Below are 18335 nucleotides of genomic sequence, written 5' to 3' on the forward strand. Positions count from 1 at the left end.
AGGTACAACCTGGTGGCAGAGCCTGCTTTGCTCTGCTCACCCAACCAAGCAGCGTGCCAGCTGTTGGCCATACCGACAAGAAGTTTGTCAGCGTTGGGAAGGACGTCAGCACTTGCAGCAAGTTCCCGCTGCAGGAGAAGCCGTCTCCCACGTAGCCTGGCTTGCAGGTGCAGTTCACCTCTGGAAGGGACAAACACAGACAGCTGCGTGGGCAAATGCCCTTTGCTAGAAGGCTTTAGGTTGTCCTGTGCCTGAAAAACAACTTGTAGGCAACAGGTTTTGTTTTTTTTTTTTTTAAAGTTAAAAAGAAGTAGGGTCTCTTGCACTGGTATCTAGCAGCCTGTGGCTGACCAAAGGAACTGAAATCTGGGCTGCTGCTCCCCTTTGTGCAGAGGGATGCAGCAAAGGACCATCTTACCTTTCTCCCTGTAGCAGAAGACATCCCAGGTTTCACTCAGGTTGACTCTTCTCCCATAGTCCACAATGCCGACGTACCCGGAGCCGCAGTTTGGGGAGGAGTAGGCAGTCGGGTAGCCCACTCTTTCACCGTCTAGCCAGCCAGCAGCGCACAGGTGGTACCTTGCCTGCAGCCGGCACGGCCGTAAAGAAAAACCATTGGGGGAAGAGCTGGGTGGTGGGGCTGGGGTGCTGCAGAGGAAATGGCCAATCCACCCCTGGGACCCTCAGGCAGCACCCAACCTGCCAGGCTGAGGGTCTGAGTGGGCTCTGTCCATCAGTCCTGCAGCCTGCCCTGTGCTGAGCTCTGGGCCAGGGGGATGCAGAGAGGGGGCCCTCCCGAAAGTCAGTGGCTCCCCATATGGGCCAAGGGAGCCTTTCCTGGGAAAAGCTTCCCTGACCCCAAAGCTGGGCAGGATCAAAGGTGGGTGTGAAAGTCAAAGGGGAAGTGCAATCCCATTGTGTACAAGCTCATCTTTTGTCAGTGTGGGAAGGGCTGGCAAACCAGCTCAACACAGAAAATAAATCCCTGGGAGCACTGGAGCCAGACCCACTGCTGACTTTGCTGCTTTGAGGGAAATATTTAGGCTATGGGGTGCAGGGAACATGTGGCTCCAGCTGCAATCTGAATCTCCTTGGGCAGCAGAAGGAGGTTTACGTGCTGGCTGTGGTCCAGCCTCACATTTTGCTAAAGATGTCTCTAAACAGTGAGCATCTTTCTTCCTTCCACAGATGGGAAGGAGCCAGAAAGGCGCAGTCAGTCTGACCCACTCTTCTAAAACAAGTTTTACAAACCCAGGATGTGATGCTCATCCCACTAATGTCAGCCATCTGTTGCCTATATACACACTCAAGGAAAAGAATATGGAAATGGCTCTGCTAAGTTAACAGCCTTTGGGGAAAAAATTCCTGGAGCCTTACATTAAAAAAAAAATTAATCTAAGTATAATTCTGAAGCATATATTGCTTTAAGAAGTGTTAATAATTAAAACCCCCATGAAAACACTCTGTAAGTGACTTTACCGTCTCACCCCAGGATCACTGGAAACAAGAACTTGGCAACTGGTTTCAGTGCTGCATGAGCAGGCGTGAAACCAATAAACAGTCTGAAAACTGCTCCCTGGGGCACAAGGGAAGGAAAGGAGGGAAAATGAAGCTGCTTAGCACAGAGCAGCCCCTTGCTCTTCCCTCCCATATACGCTGTGGCTAGGTCCGCTCTGGGGATCTCCTCCCGCAGTGAGGCTACCTCACCTTCTGCGCATACAGCAGCTGGTTATACGTAGCGACGGTGGCTGACTCATTGGCACAGGCCTCCTTCGCCTTCTCGTAAGTCATTTTGTACTGCCCTTGTGGGGATCGTAGATGGAAAACCCCAACTGTGGTATCTGCAAAGAGAGAGAAGAACCAGCTCCTCCTGAGGGGGTTTCCGTGTCTGCATGCAGTCAACTGTGCCATACAAATACCTGTGAGTTTTGTGAAATGTAGTTAGGACAGGTTGATCCCCTATGGGTAATTTTCTTACCTGGAATGCCCTCATCTGTTGCTTCATAAATCTGGTATTGCAAAGTATTTAAGCACACGTTCTAACTTTAATCATGCTTAAATCTCATTTTTTCAAGGGGATATAGGTAGACCACTGGGTGAGCATACAGACACAAGGAACCCGGCTTCACTGCAGTGGCACAGAGACAAGGATGTCCCCGTGCCATGACGTGCACGGTGTACCATCCTCACCTTGGAAGTGGAGATCGGCACAGTCAGCATCGGGGTGGCACTGCCCGTTGTCTTGCAAACAGCGGTCAAGAGGAAGCTGCATCACTGAGCAGTTCAGCCCATCACCAATGTAGTTATTTTTACATTCGCACTTGCGTTTGTCCTGGTCAGAGATAGAATAAAAAAGGCCAAGCCAAGTACTTAGCTGACATAAAAGTGGTTTTTCAAGCAACATTCTTAACTGTTGGAAAAATTTTACTTGATATAGCCAGGAATGGACAAACAGGAAAGTTGCTACTAACGTGTGATTCAACAGACCGCAAACTCTGATGCTGACATTTATTTTTCTAAGCAAAACGTGTGTGTGCTTGGGTGCTTTGCTGAATTCATACCAAAGCATAATTCCATCCACAAAGCTAATAACATTCATTGGAGAATTATATCACACGTAATTAACAAAAACGGATGGCAAGCCAATCAAAATGATACTTAAATGACAGGGCACGAAAGGAATTTAGCAGTCCATTGATATTAATAAATTGAGAACTATAAACCCAGCAGGAGTTGGGGACACCCAGGCATTGTGATGGCTGGCAGCTGGAATGGATTAGCAGCAAGGCTTTTCTACATGGTTCCTGGAAGACACATCAGGCAATCCACCAAAATGGAACGGACAGGTGATCCCGAAAGCACCAGGACAAATGCTGGATCAAGTCACCGGCACAAGTTTTCCTCAACAACATTGACCGTGTGGGCCAAGGAATTTGTATCATGTGGCTGCAGAGCTTTTTAAGGTGAGTCTGGCCCTATGTTTAGGTACAAAAATATATTCTATTTCAATGCAACAAACTCCCATTGCAAATATGAATATCTAGTTAGGGAGAGCTAAGAAGGGGACAGAAAAATTACACATGAAAAATATCCCATCTGCTGTAGTACCCCTTCCCCTAGAGCAAAGATGTCAGACTGTTTCTCACCCCTCAGCTGAAAGGATACCAAATTGCTGTGGAAAGTAGGTTGGAGCTATGTAAATGTTTTGGAAAACAGGGATTTTGAGAGGTACGAAGTGTGATCCAGCCAGAGAAAAGACTTCTGCTGGCACCAGGAAGAAATGCCTCGGACTTCCCTCGTGGTGACTGAAATCATTCAACTTACAGGTCCTACGACAGTGCAAATGGCGTGCTCGTGGCAGCCTCCGTTGAACCCATCAGCGCAAGGATTTATTGGAAGGCATGTAAAGCCGTCGCCTTTGTATCCTTTCTTGCAGCTACAGAAGACTTTCACCCCGAGCTGTGTGCATTCGGCTGCCTTATGACACCCGCCGTTGTTTTGTTTGCAAAGGTCTGCAGCTGCATGGGGGTAAAGAAGACAGGTGAGTGAAGTCTACTTTTAAAGAGGATGTTCTTCACAAAGACAAACCACCTCCAGATTTTTAAGGCACACTAAAAATACTAGAAAACTTGTCTGGGGAAAAGACTGCTTGAGTTTCCTGAGCCATTCCTGAACTTGTGCAAAGGCTCTGAAGCCCTTGTCAGGATGTCCTCAATTTAAGAGACATGGCACCACCCACCAGATGTTCTGCTTTTCCTTTTGGAGGCCTAAGAGAGCTGCTATTTTAGGGACTCTGCTCTGGCCAGGGTGACTTCGGAGGATGTTTCCTCTCCCCAGAACGACTGTTTCTGCAGTGATGTTACTGGGGAGCTGCCTTGCCTAAGGTCATCAAAGAAAATCCTGTAAGTGAAACAATAATGAAAATCCTGCTGTCTCCAAAACCTGACTGAAGTGCTTCTTCCTCATATTCCTTCTTGGTAAAACCTGGTGAAGACAGCCTCTTGCTTCAGAAAAGAACCTGATCTGTATATATCCTAAATTTGTTTCACTGTGGAAGCTGTTACGTTTGATAGCCAACGTTTCATACCAGACAGTAACTGTATGCAAGTGCACGTGCAAGAGGGGATGGCCTGCTTTCTTGCAGCAGGCTGTGAATGGGAGAGGGAGCTCACCTGTGCACGTGAGCCCATCCCCATCGTAAAACGGCTTGCACTGACACGTGTTGTTCTCCATGCAGACGGCGTTGGCGGAGCAGCTCGGGGAACACACTGGCGGCAGAGCTGTGGGGAAGGCAGAACAGCTGGGATGAAAGTGCTATTTATATTGCAATGCTCTTGTTTCATGCAGAAAAAGAAGCCCTCATAACAGGCTTGCTAACTGGAAAACCTCTAGGAATACTTTTTTGATTACTTGGCTCTTGGGTGATACCTTCCCCCAAGAAGCCCAAAGCCCCTCCACAGGGGAGGTAGGCACTCATATTCCCATGTCACAAAGGAGGAGACAGGGAGCGTGAAGGGACTTGTTCTCAGTCCAGAACAGTGTCCCTTCTCTTTTGAGGGCTTCTGATGTAATTAACCATTTTTCTCTCTTCTCTATGCACTTGAATTGCAAGTGCTTTCAACCCATGGCTCCACGTGACAGAGTCCAGTGAGAGGAGGCAGAGACCTAGCTTGGTTTCACACAGCCGGCCAGTCCATCCTGTTTCACAGAAGCATCGTCCCGTTCCTGAATATCCTTCGTCACACTGCCCATTGGTCTTGCATTCGCAGGCTGCAAAAGGAACACAGAGGGATTGTTTACAGAGCTGCCGCTGGGAAAGGGAAAAATCTTTCCCTGCAGAAACATCACCTATACTGTCAATTTAGATACAGCAATATTTAGCAATTATTCAGATAAATCTAACCTCATTGTTTTTCACCATGAGGCCAGTCAAGCAGTGGACCAGACTTCCCAGAGTGGTTGGGCAGTCTCCACCTTGGGACGTTTGTAAGCCCCAGCAGGATAAATCCTGAACAACCTGGCTTGAGCCCAGGACTGACCCTGCTCTGAGCAGGGGGGTGGACTGGGGATCTCCTGAGGCCCCTTCCAACCTGAATTAGCCTGTGGACCTGTGATTTTATAAGTGGCATTACTTCAGTGTGCCTGAAATGAAAATGGGTATTGATCTGCATTGTGGTAGAGTAGCAAATTTCACAAAGGACTGTGGTGGGAAGGAGCTAATCACTGAGCTGAAGACCCAGCCTGATCCTGTCCTAATGTGTAGTAGCTGTGAGCTGTGAGGAAGCCTTTTAGCCAGAGAGACGCAAGGTGTACAGAGAGCGTTTTATTGCTGCCTGGGAGAAGGACTGTTTGAGTAAGGAAGCTAACCTCATGGTTAGTGAACTTGGCTGTAAAACATGGGCAAGTTACCTGTCATGTGTTTTTTAGGTTTTAGGTGTTTTTATGACTAAAAGCTTCTGGATTCTTTTTGTTCCTTGGGTAGGGTGTTACTCCTTGTGCCCTGCAAGCTGAAGCATGAAGGGCTGATTTAACCTATAGGTGATGTTTTTTCCCCAGTCCTTGGGCCCTGCAATAACTTACGTGCTGAGTCCTTCTTAAGGAATTACTGACGTCTCCCCATTTTATAATGTAATGAAGTAGCATCCTTTCTTGCTTTATCCCTCTTCCTGAAATAGTGTTGTTTAAAAAGGAAAATAATGTGGGATTGGGGGAATGGATTTCCTGAAAACCTGGTCCTGCTGAAAAGGAGTTGTTATCCTCTGACTTTATTTCATTTAGCCTGGTTACATAATTTTTGGCTGATATAAATACATATTAAAAAGAAAGGGCTATAAAACTTTCAGGTTAGATACCACAACTTGAGTTGCAGACTAACAGCTCATGCAGTTTATGCTATAGTGTGCTATAAAATGGATAAACTGTAGGTAAGCCTAATCCTGAGCATTGGTGTCCAAGTCTGCTGTCTTGCCTACACTGCAGGGGTATCTAGTCTATAGCCCTCCATCATATGTGCCTCATGAGCATTACAGGTGCACATGGTTAAGATAGAAGAGTTAATATTGTAGCTTCCCATCTGAAGGCTTTATGTTGGGAAAGCACGTAAGTTTAAAGGGCGATATCGATCCTGGTTCCACCTAGTTCACACTTAAAACCACAGTAAAGTGGATTATATTAACAGTTTCTTGGCTGCTGTCCCTCTTCGCAAGCTGCCTTTATCTCTGACCTTTTTCTTCTCTTCTGCAAAAGCAGTGCATGACCTTGGCCTCCTGCAATCCTCAAGGAACCACATTGCTAAAATGCTGTCTTGCCTCTTATGGGGATGGGGGAGAAGGCTGTGCTGTAATTGAAAACACTTGTTAATGGAGGTTCTATCTCTATTCCCTGTTACTTATGCACCCTACAACAGTAGGAGGAGCCCTGCAGAGAAAGCTACATAAGCCTCTGCCTCCATTGCCTTCTCCTCCTCCCTTCTAAGAGCTTGTGGCATCCCTCCATGTGATAAGGAACTCGGGGAAATTGTTGGTGCTGAAAGTGGAAAGCATTTCCTCATTTACTGAAAAACTCATCACTGACAAAATAGTTTAGGCTTGACATGAGCAATGATATGGAATAGTAACTTAAACATACGCCTGCAGCTGGAGCCATATCTGCCTGGCAAACAGAGCTCGCACGAGGTCCCATTGAAGCCACTGTCACAGTGGCACTCTCCTGTCCCGGTGTACCCATCGTTGCAGAAGCCGTGGTTATTGCATGGGGTCTCTGGGCCCCCTGGGCAAGCTGAAAGGTTTTAAAAAAAAAAAAAAAGTAGCTGTTTAGCTCAAGTGCATGTTTATTCATTGTCACAGTTTGTTATTTATTGTTCTGTAAAAATCCTTGAACAAGGGAAAAGCCTGTGAATGCATCTCTGTTGGGGTGTGTAAAAGCAGCTGACTGTAAGCCTCCTGCTCTGAGTTCCTTGATGTACTTTTACAGCTCTCATCAGAAAGTTGTGGACTCTTCCAGCCCTGGGTCTGGATGCTCTTACCTGTGTGCTTGTTCGTTCAGACCCATTGGTGAACGGCACAACCCAGCCGCTGCCCAAATCCAGACTTGCTTGTACACCTCCATGTGCCGGTGAGCCCAAAGGGCAGCTCAGGCTGGGCTGCCCAAAATTCCTCAGGACCCCCATGTGTCTGTTTGCAAAATTCAGACAGGGTGAGCTGGCAGGGTTACATGTCTCTGGACATGTCTGCCAGCAGAGATCCTAATCCAGATCCTGACCCTACATGCCCTGGTGAGAACCTCAGTAACTCTCCCCTGTGGCGATGGCAGGTGAAGGAGCACACAGTTTGTTAGTGTCGGCTAGCAAACAGCTGGAGATAAAGCTTCCCAAACTGTCCCACACCTGACCTGACACCAGTGGTGTGCGTGCTTGCAGGTGTCTGAGGAATCATACACTGTCTCTGGTGTGTTCTGGTATTACTGCCACAAACCTGTTGCCTGTTTTTGTGTTGGAAGGACTTTCAGCTGGTGACTGATTAAGACTCACTAGGTTTGGTTACAGCAGAGCAGTCTGTACTCTCCATAGCGTTCACTAGTTGCCACTAACATTGAGTTTAAAACCTGATGTAAGTGTGAAAAAGAGATTATTTGGAATGGAAAAGCAATAATACTTTCTGTTTAATTCAGCTCTTGCAACAGAGTTCCCCCATCTTGCAGCTGGTCTCTCCTCATGCCCCCTACCCCAGGTCTCACGGCTCAGCCTGCTGGGCACAACACAGCTGTGCTTGGGGAGGCCACGGGCCGGCGGCCGGGAGGGGGTGCGAGGGGTGTCCTACCTTGGCAGTCTGGCCCAAAGTATCCCTTGCAGCACTTGGCCGTGTGGATGACCATGAAGCAGTTCCTACGGCAGCCATCCCTCCACATCCCATAGGATTCGTACGTGCACCAGTGGATCCCTTCCTAGGCATTGCGTGTGCCAGCACGGGGTGGGGGTGGGGGGAAACACAGGAAGATGAATGCTATGTCGAGGTTTGGAGTTTTTTCCTCTTTAAATCACAGTTTCTCATGTACATTGAATCAGAATGTGATGTGAGAAGCATGCAGGTGTGAGGCCCCCACCTTCACTTTGATTCCCAATTTGCTAAGCACCGTTAATGAGGATGGAGGGGCTGCTCTGAAGTCAACCGAAGCACTTGCTACGGTGGCTGCTGTGTGAGATAACAAGCGTCCCCCCACCCCAGTGTCTGGATGTTTGCCCAGGGACAGCTTTGTCCCAGAGGCTTTATGGCATCACTTAGCAGTGGGGTCTCACTGTTGAGGGTTCTCTTTTTAGTTTTTCAAAGCCACTTATTCTAGTCTCCTTGTGTATAGTGCAAAGAAGAGCAGGCTAGACTGCTTAAATGCAAGATTCTAATATATTACCTTTGGTTTTGTCCCTGGCGGGCATTTAGAATTACTGAAACAGCTAACACAATGGCCCTGTTGCACAAAATGGAAAAGAAAAAAAAGTATATTAAAATAATGGCAACAAAAGGCTATTTAAAATGGACAAAAAGTCTGTTTTATGAGAGCAGCAAATATGAACAGAGAAGAATGTAGGCTTATGATGCTTGAAACAGATTATAAGAACTCTGGAGAGAGAAGAGAGAATGACAACAAAATAGTTGCATTAATTTAGTGCCATGAAATGCAAGAAATTAGTTTTGATACCAGAATATAAGTCCTGGAAGAAGAAACTTTGCTCTGGCTTTAAACAAGGAGTGAAAAGATGGTGGATATTCTTCAAACAAATATTGACATGGACTGCATCAGGTCTGGATGTCTAATTCAGAGTAGAGGTAAATGGTTAATTGTCAGGAATTGCTAACCAGAGCTAAGGAAATTATATCTATTTCATTTAACAAAATAATGAAAAAAAAGGTTACTCGAACAGATGGGATACATAAACGTGTTGGTTTTATAACTGAAATACAAATTCAAATAAGCTTTTTTAAGGGCAACTGCATTAAATTCTTTTTTGCTTCTAGGTAATATTTTCATACCTTTGAATTAAACTGAAGTAAATTTGGTCTTGAAACCATTTCAAAATGGGTTTCAAAAATTCCTGTTTGTGGGACCCGTCAAAGTTCATGGAGGAAACTTCCTCCATGCTAATGGTGCCTGTTCAGGTGCGTTAACGGATATTTCTGTGAAAGCAAGAAACGTGAGAGCCCGAGAGCCTGGCTAACAGACTAGGCAGTTCTCCATTTTGTGTCCTTATTACCCTGTGCAGCCAGGACAGCAGCGTTGATCGTTTGAAATTGGGAACTTTGTAAATGCAATCAAATTAATAAAGTGAATGTGTATTAATTTAAAAGCATGGTAGGAAGACCTGTCCGTGCTCAAATTTATGCTTGCATTTGTAAGGTACCGTTCTTATTGAAAACAGACCAGGGCTCGCTAAGCTGGTCTTAACTGAAGCCACATGTCCTGTAATTGCTTAGTGTGGATGCTGGATTTCTGTTGTATACCTTTCAGGTGTTGTGCTGCACTTCTTAACCTTAGCTCTAACCAGTGCAGCAGATGAAGCCAGCCTGAAGTGGTAGGACTTAATGTCAGTAGTGCCAGAACTGCTGTGAGTGTTGCCCTGGTCTCTGTGAGGACAAGGTTTGACCCTCAGGCTGTGTCTTTGCCAGGGTGGAGTACCAAAAAAGGGGACTGACCATGAAATCCACAGTGAAGAAGCTGTCGCAGCGTCCCCCTAGGCTGGGGTCTGTCAGCAGGCAGTCAATGCCGTAGGCGATGCCCCCGTCGAACTCCAGCTGCCGCTGCACTATCTTGCACTGTCTGTCGTTCAGGAAAAGGGCGCCCTGAGAGAGGATTTGAGGAGAGAGGGGCATGACAAGTCACGAGCCAGTCTTCCTGGGGGCCAGGCTGAATCCAGGTCCTGCATGGGTGTTAGTGATAATCCTCCCTCTGCTCTAAACCAGTCTGGGGACCTACAGCTGAACGTAATAACATCACAAATGGTCGGATCTTTTCCCTTTCCTGAAGGGGACAGAGTATGCCAGCCCTATGTCCACAGCTTTACCTTAGGCACATTGAGGCTTAGTCACGTATTCAGAGGCAGATGCTTGCCGGGGTGATCTGACACATTTCCAAAGAAAAAAGTGCCATTGTTCTGTTTTAACAGGCTGCATGCACACCTGCAGTCTTAGGTTGTAAGTGCTTACAAACCCAAGTTTGCATGCAGATGCTGCACGAGGTTTATGCCAAAGCCATGTCCACCTAAATAGTTTTCCATCATGTATTTCAGTTTTGTAGAAGAAGTTAAAATGTGCTTGTATTTCAGTTTTGAGGTAACTGAGAACTGTTTTGAACAAAGAGCATCTTACAACAGAGAAAATGACAGCTCCAAAGAGTCTTGCAAACCATTTAGTTTGCTGAATTTGCTGGGGTGGCTGCCCCAGTTTTGTGGCTGTTGGCATGAACTGGTGAAGTCCAGCTGAGTTTCGGTGCTGTTGTCCCTTTCTGGGGGCTAGGACAGGCACAGTGGAGTCTGCACGAGTGGATCTTGCAGTGGGGCAAGGGGTAAGTGTGCTGGTGGAGTGAACACTTACAATCTCCCTGTTATCCCCACAGCTAACACTCAGGTTGGAGCCCTGCAGCGTCTTCAGTGAGGTGGAGCTTGGGAGCTGGTAGGCCAACACCTGGGAAGGAAACAGGGGAACTGTATGTGTCGGGCTTGCATGTCTTGGCCTTGGCAGTGCTCCTAAAAAGCAAGGGCTTACCGCAGCGTCACGGACAATGTGGAATTTGAGGTACTGCACCAGTTTGTCAGTGTTGGACTTCTTGAAGAGGAAGTCCTGCTGCTCCTGTGGCAGCCCACGGATAGCTGCGTCTGTGGGCCAGAAGAGCGTGACGGGTTTGTGCATAGGATCGTTGATCAGCCCAAGAAGGTTGTTCTTCTGCAACATACCAAAAATTGGGGCAGAGGATTAATGCTCCATCTAAAATGACATTCACTCCATAGGGTCAATGTCTAGTATAACTGGGATGAACTGGCCTGTGGGCTGCCTGGCACCAGCCCACAAACACCCTGATTTTAGAAACCAGATACCTGAGTTGAGCTGCCCAAGTTGAGTTACGTGACTGAATTCTCAGAAGTGCTTCATCACCCAGGGCTGCCCCCTGAGAACCAGGCTGACAGCTCAACTTTGGGCTCAAGCAGTCATACTTGGGACAAACCTTGGCCATGGAATTTGACATATGGTAGGACAGAGCTGAGCGGGGAGGGGAAAGGTGGCTGCAGGTCTGCTTGACATGCCCCCATCTCTGTGGGACAGGGACCACGTGGTGACCAGGGCTGTCGTGTACTGTTGTGAGCTCTTTGGCTCCACCGAGCACCATCCTGCCAGTAATACCATGTGCCACGTCTGTGCTTTTGCCTTTAAAAAAAGGTGTTTAAAACCTTTGCCTAATGGCTATTGTCTCTTTTGTCCTTACCTCTAGCAAACTGCTGAACAGGATGTATCCATGTTTGGCTGCAACCATTTTAAGACTTTCCTACAAAGAAAGGAATGTCAGTAATTTATCTAATAAATACATTATATCAATATTTAAAAAGCAGATATTAGCTTGCTTTCCCCTGTAAGTCACTTTTTGTTATGAAATCAATGCCACTGTAAAAGCCCAGTGCAGAAGTCCTCTTATACTGTTCTTAGGATAACTGTAAGTCATGAATGGATTTTAAATACAATATTTAACTTATTCAGCAGTGTCAAATGATGTTCGTATAAAGTCTTTTTAGTGTCACTGGGTTTTTTTGTGACTTACATGATTTATATATCTAACAGTAACTGTGAAAAAGCCCTCGCATTGAGAATGGCAATGAGCTGCACATACCTTCTTAAGGGGGAAATCCTGCATATGTGATGGGACCAGAATTTGGTTTATGACGTGGATCACACCATTTGTGCCAACAGCATCGCTGAGTATAATTTCAGCTTTGTTGTTCAAAACCAGTGAGTTCTGGAAAGGCAACAAAAACATGTTTTCTGTGGGACCTTGTAGGAGGATGAGGCTGATGCCAAATTCCTTTGATATGGTGACTTCAGATCATCCTTTCTTTGCAGCAAAGAGTAGCTTCATTTTTAACAAATTGCCCTTTGCTTTTTCAAACTCTCATCATGCTCATAAAGCCAGAGTCTGAGGATAAAATAACTTACGTCAAAGCAAGGGCTGTACAACTCCACTTTTTGCATAGCAGATAAGTGCTGAATGCTTCAGCTGAATCGGCAATCTTCTTTTAATGTTATTTATTTTTGTGCATCAGAGGAGGAAAGGGAACCATTCAGGTTTTTAAAAAAAGCTGGATGAGAGCAGACTTTTTCATTATTCTGTCCCTTGTCTCTTCATGCTTTGTTACCTGAGAGTAGCTGATGTGTATTGGGTCCCCGTGGAGAGAGGTGATGTTGGTCATAGTTGTCAGGTCATTGTACAACAGACTGGCACAACCCACCATATGGTACCGAAGGACTTGAGCCATCACTCCTTTGGCAATCCAGTCCTTGACCTGCAGCAGAAAGTGGAGGAGTTAAGAAGCAGTTGAGAAGGCACCTGAATCTAAAAACTCATGTCCAGCTCACCAAAAACTTCTGGCCTTCTTACTTACTCGTGGGTCTCTGTTTAGTACGTCTGTGCGAGGTACAAACAGAGTGAAAGGGCCAGGGCCTGCAATATCTCTGATGGACAAGGCCTGCCAAATTTAAGAGGACAAAGCAGTAATGAGTCATTAATGCACGTAACATCATGCAGCGATGGGGACAGCCCTGCTGAGTGGGAGGCAGTGACCACACCCCCGTTGCTGCTGCGTGTTGCGTTTCCTTCCCTGCAATGCAGGGGTGAGGGAAACTCTCTTGTAAGGTGTGGACTTTCCTTCCCAACCCTGTCACCTCTGCCCATGGGTATAAAATGGAAGATTTTTCTCTCTGCCATTTTGGCTTATAGCCAAGTCTCCATTTCCTCTGCAGTAATGAGGAGAAGAAGAGGGAAAACTTGCAGCAAGCACTAAGAGTAGGGAGGGTGGAGAGGGCTATGCCCTCCTGGGCAAGGGAGGATGAATAAACCCTTTCATCCTGAGACAGTCAAGAGTGGATATATGTATGCGTTTGCACATACATTTAGCTGATACATGGCTGCTTGTACCTAGGAGCAGATTAATTACTGTTAGAGGGAGAAATGGACCTGGGGTATTGCAGGCACTCTGTAATGACCACTGACAAGCTTAAATAAGAAAAGAGCTCTGCTAAAATGAAAGGAAACCATTCGTCTACAGTAGCAGAATCAAAGCTAGAATATGAGTCTTTGGACTAGCAGGCCAGTATACGGATTTGTGCTGCCCTGAAGCTTGAGGTAAAATGAGAATTACTACTGCCAGTCTCCAAAAAGCAGTGAGAACTGGTGGTGCACATTGGCTGTCTTGCAACACACAGCAGCATCCTGAGATATTTCAGAGGGGCAACTGGAAACAGCATTGCAGTTTGGAAATGCAGCACGGGTAGTAGAACAGTGGTATTTGCTCACATCAGGCTTCATGAAAGACGTGCTGGAAGATCTCAGACTGTGAATGTGTGAAAGCTCCAGTTTTATGCCTGGCCTGGAGGCCCTATGTTTCCCTGGGATCTTGGTCTTGATCATTAATTCTCTAGAGGTTTTAATGGCAGTTGGTATTTTAAATCAGAGCATCTCTGATATTAGTGACTGGTGATCCAAATCCAGTCCCAATTAAGCCGAAAGATATTGGTACATGCCAGCCTCTTGCCTGCTCCCAACCCCTCTACACACTTGAAGAAAAAAAAAAAAAGAGAGAGGAAAACCCCCTGAGAAAACCCACTCAACCTTTTCTTACCTCTAAGTGGAAATAAAATCTAGATGTATTGGAGTCCCTGAGAAGTTCCTGCAATCAAGAACAAGACTTTGTAACAGTGGTGCAAATGCAAGCGACATCTGTGGAGTGCAAACAAATGGAGCACTCAGACAAGACAGGGAACTTCTGGTCTGGAAAAAATGCTGCCTACCTACACTGCTCCTGTTCTGTTCTTACCTTGCTCTATCAAAGAGCAGGCTTCTCTGAAACCTAAAAATACCAGTATTAACTCCCTAGTACTGCAGTCATAGCGATTGTCCATCTGTTGTTTTGGGTTTTTTTTAGGCAGGTAAGGTTATCTTGCAATATCCTGTTCCTATTCCTGGATTCTTGGACTGGGTTTATTTCAAATTCTGGAGTAGATTTACCAATTTGTCCAAGAGAAAAATTGGCTTGTTTCAAGAGAGAACCTATCTGAAGAAATATAAGGGGCAGCAAACACATGCAGCACTTTACCTGGAAGATATTGCCTCGACACTTAAATCCATCCCCAATGTAGTTATGTTTGCAGGTGCAGGTCCTTTCTGTCAGCTCAGTGTCATTACAGATGGCAAATTCACTGCAGCCTCCATTATTCTTGTAAGATCAAAATTGAAATATTTAATTCCTTCATTGTCAGGTGTACAAAATTATTCTAGTTTATAACTTTTTTTCCCCATGTATATAGCTTAGAAAGACTTAATCCCAACAGCTTTTTGAAATCAGATCTTGCTGGAACTTCTGATGGTATATACTTTCTTGCAAACAATAAAGAGCATTTAAGGTTCATAAGAAATAACTCTTTTATGCAGAGGATGTAGTTTCGATTCCCTCCTTATGTCTGCAGTTCATGGTGCTATAAGGACCCAAAAGATTTCCAGGCAGGTTTCGTTCTGGAGCTCGGGGATAAGTCTTAGCTGCTCTGCCAAGGCAGCACTGAAGTACAGTGAAGGGAAATATTTACAGCTGAAATCAGTTTTATGGTGCCAGGAGCCTGGACTTCTAGAGAAGCATCAGCATAGGACTGTCTATTGTTCTTTGTCTGATGGCCCAGGCCAGATGCACTGGAGACCTGCCAAATGTGCTCTCCTCTAAAACATATCTTGTCTGCCCATGGGTGCACCGCCAGTGTGACCTACGGCTTGGAGCAGTAGATGCACCTCACCTGGCCACCTGCTCCAGGAAGCTCTCTGTGCTAAGGGAAGATGTTCCTCATCCAGAAGCAGTATGCTGGGGTTCAGAGCTCTGCCCAGTTATCGCCTCAGTTTGCAAATACATTTCTATCTTGGACTTGAGAACAAATCAGGAAAAACTGAGAAGCCATCTTATTTTTCTTTCCTTGTGCTTGTTTCATGGTGTCCTTTCCCCTGCTGGTCATCTTGGGGATCCTTTCCCATGGGCCATGAGTGGGAGCATAAGCTCCTTTGGGATCTACCAGTGGGGCCTGACTTGACAGGCCATAGTGAGTACTGGCTGTAAGTAGTGGGTTTGGGTGCACTTGCTATTTATTTGGCTAGCTTTAGGTGAACTGTTGGCAATCTTGGATTTATCATAGCTTCCTGTGAAGCGGTGTTGCAGAGAAGTTTGGCCATGGTGAAGCCAGATTAACCTCTGGTCTGACCTTGATGCTTCTCAAGACTATCTTTTTTTAATATATAATTAGCCTGGCTTAATTAGTCAAGTGGAAGCAGAGTTGCTGGAACAAGGCATAGGAAAAAGCAAAAGCATCCAAAATATAGAAAGCAGTGGCTTATAACTTTGAGCTCCCTTCCTCCAGCTTCTGTTTTGCTCTTGCTCTTTCATCTCTGCAGCCTTTCAAGGTCAGAGAAACTCTGCTGATAGGCCAGGCTGGGAGGGTGAGAATTATTGTCACTGTGTGTGGAGCACAAAGGATTAACGTGCATGGGAGAGTGGATATGTCCCTGCTGCAGCTTGCCAAGAAGCAGAGCAATGCGGCTGGTGCAGAACACCATGTTGCTTGCAAACACATGGCTTGCAGTGTGTGAGCTAGTTCGTGCGAAAAGAACGTGGCTAATTCTCAGCCTGCAGTGATAAGTGACAGACAGATGAGGAATGCCACGGGAAACCCTGTGTTTTGTGTTGTAGAGGGAAATGATTTCTGTGGAAAATGCTTTTTTTTTCTTGTTGTTTCATTTTTTTTCTTTTAACCTTCCCATCAAGAGAGGTTTCCATTCTTCTCCCCCATCTCCTGTTTCACTGTTCACTAACCTGCCTCTACTGCAGTCTGCAGCATTCCTATCCTGTATGATGCATCCACAGGGATGCACTTGGAATGCAGCCTACATGTGGCCGTAGGGGCTGCAGGGCTCTGTTCTTTGCCCCATGGGAGCTCTGCCCTGGGTAAGCCTGCAGGCTGGGACCTCCGCTGGAAACATCTATGCCAGGGAGCCCAGGCATGCCCAGGCCCCTGAGCCTGGATTGCCCCAACATGGATTTCACTGGCAGTGAGCCGGCAGTGTGAGGACTTGATACTTTGATTTGGCTATAAAAATTTCAGACTGAGAAGAGGATGTGTATGCTGACACTCGATCATTTCTCATGTTCAGGCTGCACAGATTTGATTCCAAATCACACCAGAGGTATTAATGACAGGATAATATTGAAAATAAATAGGGGTTTTGATCTACTGTAGGCTATTCTCTTTGTTTCCCAATCACCTGGCTCCTAGAACAGCTAGAACTGTCCCCTGAGCATCAACAACATGAACCTCTGATTTTTATTTTTTTTTAATTACAGGTAATATGCAATAGGTGACACTTCTCTCTTTTATCATGGTATAAAGATAATGTCCAATGATACTATCACACATATAATGAACCAAGCTCTTTAACTGTCTTGCTTAGAAGCTGTATTTTTTTCCCATAGTAACTGAAATGTTGTCAAATCCTCTGGGTCCCAAACACAAATTTAGATGGTAGCTTTTTATATGAATTCTAGCAATGACAAAAAAAAACTGCTGAGAAGACAACTTGCATTTTACCACTACAGACTAGTTTCTGATAGACTGTTTCTAGACGGTGTCTCTAGATCTCAAGTGTTCTGTGGGGTTTTTTTTGTTTTTAAGACTCAGTGATGAGCCCGGGACCTCACTTGTGTTATGTCCAGGAAGAGCCCTGAATGCATGTGTAGTTTCTAAATCAGTGATAGCACTAAAGAGTGTACTGAACTAAGCACGTTTGAAAATTAGTTAACATAAGTGGATTCTGGGCCTAGAAGGTCCCAGATCTACCCACCTGACTTAGTTTTGAATGCATACAAAGCCCAAAAGTGTAACCATTAGAACAAGACCTTACTTTCCTTAAATAGACACTTACTTGTGAACACAGAGTGATGTATGTGCATCTTTTACCATCTCCAGAGTATCCCTTCAAGCAATTACATACTGCCTGCAAAGCAAAAACAGAAAACATACATGGAAAGATGTTTGCCTTTTTTCCGCACACTTACATTAATTTACTTTTTTTCCAGATTTCATAGTGATATGCTGTACATCATCTCTCCTGCAGCAGTTTCTTAGCCAGCATAAGCAACCATAGACTGAGGAATAACAATTTCCAAGAGGCTCTATCTGCCCCTTCTCTGCCTATCCATCTCTTGTCTCTCCTCTGCTGTCCTGGTCATTTGTAATGACCCCTATGACACCTGCACACATTCATCTTGCTGGGAAAATGGGCTAAACCGCTAATTTGTTTCCCTCATTTTATTTGCATAGGCTGGTGTTCCCCTCTCTTGTCTTCCCTTCCCCTGTGGTTGGTTTTTTTTTAATTTAAGTGATTAAACATATCTTCAAAAAGCACTTGTCCTGATGTTACTGACAGCTTCCCATGCAGTGGTAATGCATTTGACACTTACATCATGATTACTCTGTTTTGCACTTGCAGTTATCACTATGATGAAAAATTAACATGGCTGCAGAGAAATGACTTGTCTTCCCCTCCAATTCACTGCTTAATGGTTTTCAATTTAGGATTCACATTTAGCATGTAGGAGATAGAAAATTCAAGGAGGTGTTGGCAGCAGAAATAAAACTGATAGGCAGTGTAATAGCAGTGTTTTCTGCATCTGCATAACTGAAAGCCCTACAGAAAGCAGACTCATTTCTGTCCTATAAATTCAGTTCTGCTGCAATGGGGTTTTGTAGTGGAGGTTATTATTGCTCTGATGTTAACCATACTCCCATAGGTAAGGAAGTATAAATAATCACGTTGTAGCTACTACTTCTATCCACAATGAGGATTTATGGAAGAAAATAACCATCACCTGTCTTGTCTAGAGGGATGGAGAAGTATTTAAGTGGCTCTGTGCTCCCACCAGAAATGTCATGACTTGCAAACGACAGTCAAGGCAAGGAGTTAATTGATTGGTACTGGCAAAAAGGGCTGATGGGTTTATTGTCCCTCCTGTCCCTGGACAACTGGAAGGCAGGAGGTGGCCTCTGACTCCTGGC

General features: G+C 45.5%; 1 protein-coding gene across 3 annotated transcripts in view; it reads right to left on the reverse strand.

Moving 5' to 3' along the window:
• The window catches only part of STAB2 (stabilin 2), an 89220-nt gene that overhangs the window by 10209 nt on the left and 60676 nt on the right, over nt 1-18335 (reverse strand). For all 3 annotated transcript variants that reach the window (XM_064456144.1, XM_064456153.1, XM_064456133.1), the window contains 20 exons: nt 17203-17274; nt 14345-14464; nt 13871-13918; nt 12635-12718; nt 12389-12535; nt 11866-11991; nt 11467-11526; nt 10752-10928; nt 10581-10670; nt 9684-9830; nt 8404-8460; nt 7818-7941; nt 6628-6777; nt 4666-4770; nt 4173-4280; nt 3325-3518; nt 2191-2332; nt 1708-1841; nt 419-584; nt 74-180 (listed from right to left, as the gene is read on the reverse strand). In XM_064456144.1, coding sequence (XP_064312214.1) covers nt 74-180; nt 419-584; nt 1708-1841; nt 2191-2332; nt 3325-3518; nt 4173-4280; nt 4666-4770; nt 6628-6777; nt 7818-7941; nt 8404-8460; nt 9684-9830; nt 10581-10670; nt 10752-10928; nt 11467-11526; nt 11866-11991; nt 12389-12535; nt 12635-12718; nt 13871-13918; nt 14345-14464; nt 17203-17274 — 2358 coding nt within the window. The remainder of the gene's footprint in view (nt 1-73; nt 181-418; nt 585-1707; nt 1842-2190; nt 2333-3324; nt 3519-4172; nt 4281-4665; nt 4771-6627; nt 6778-7817; nt 7942-8403; nt 8461-9683; nt 9831-10580; nt 10671-10751; nt 10929-11466; nt 11527-11865; nt 11992-12388; nt 12536-12634; nt 12719-13870; nt 13919-14344; nt 14465-17202; nt 17275-18335) is intronic.

Source organism: Phalacrocorax carbo, chromosome 1 (assembly GCF_963921805.1).
Source record: "Phalacrocorax carbo chromosome 1, bPhaCar2.1, whole genome shotgun sequence".
NCBI classification, from domain to species: Eukaryota; Metazoa; Chordata; class Aves; order Suliformes; family Phalacrocoracidae; genus Phalacrocorax; species Phalacrocorax carbo.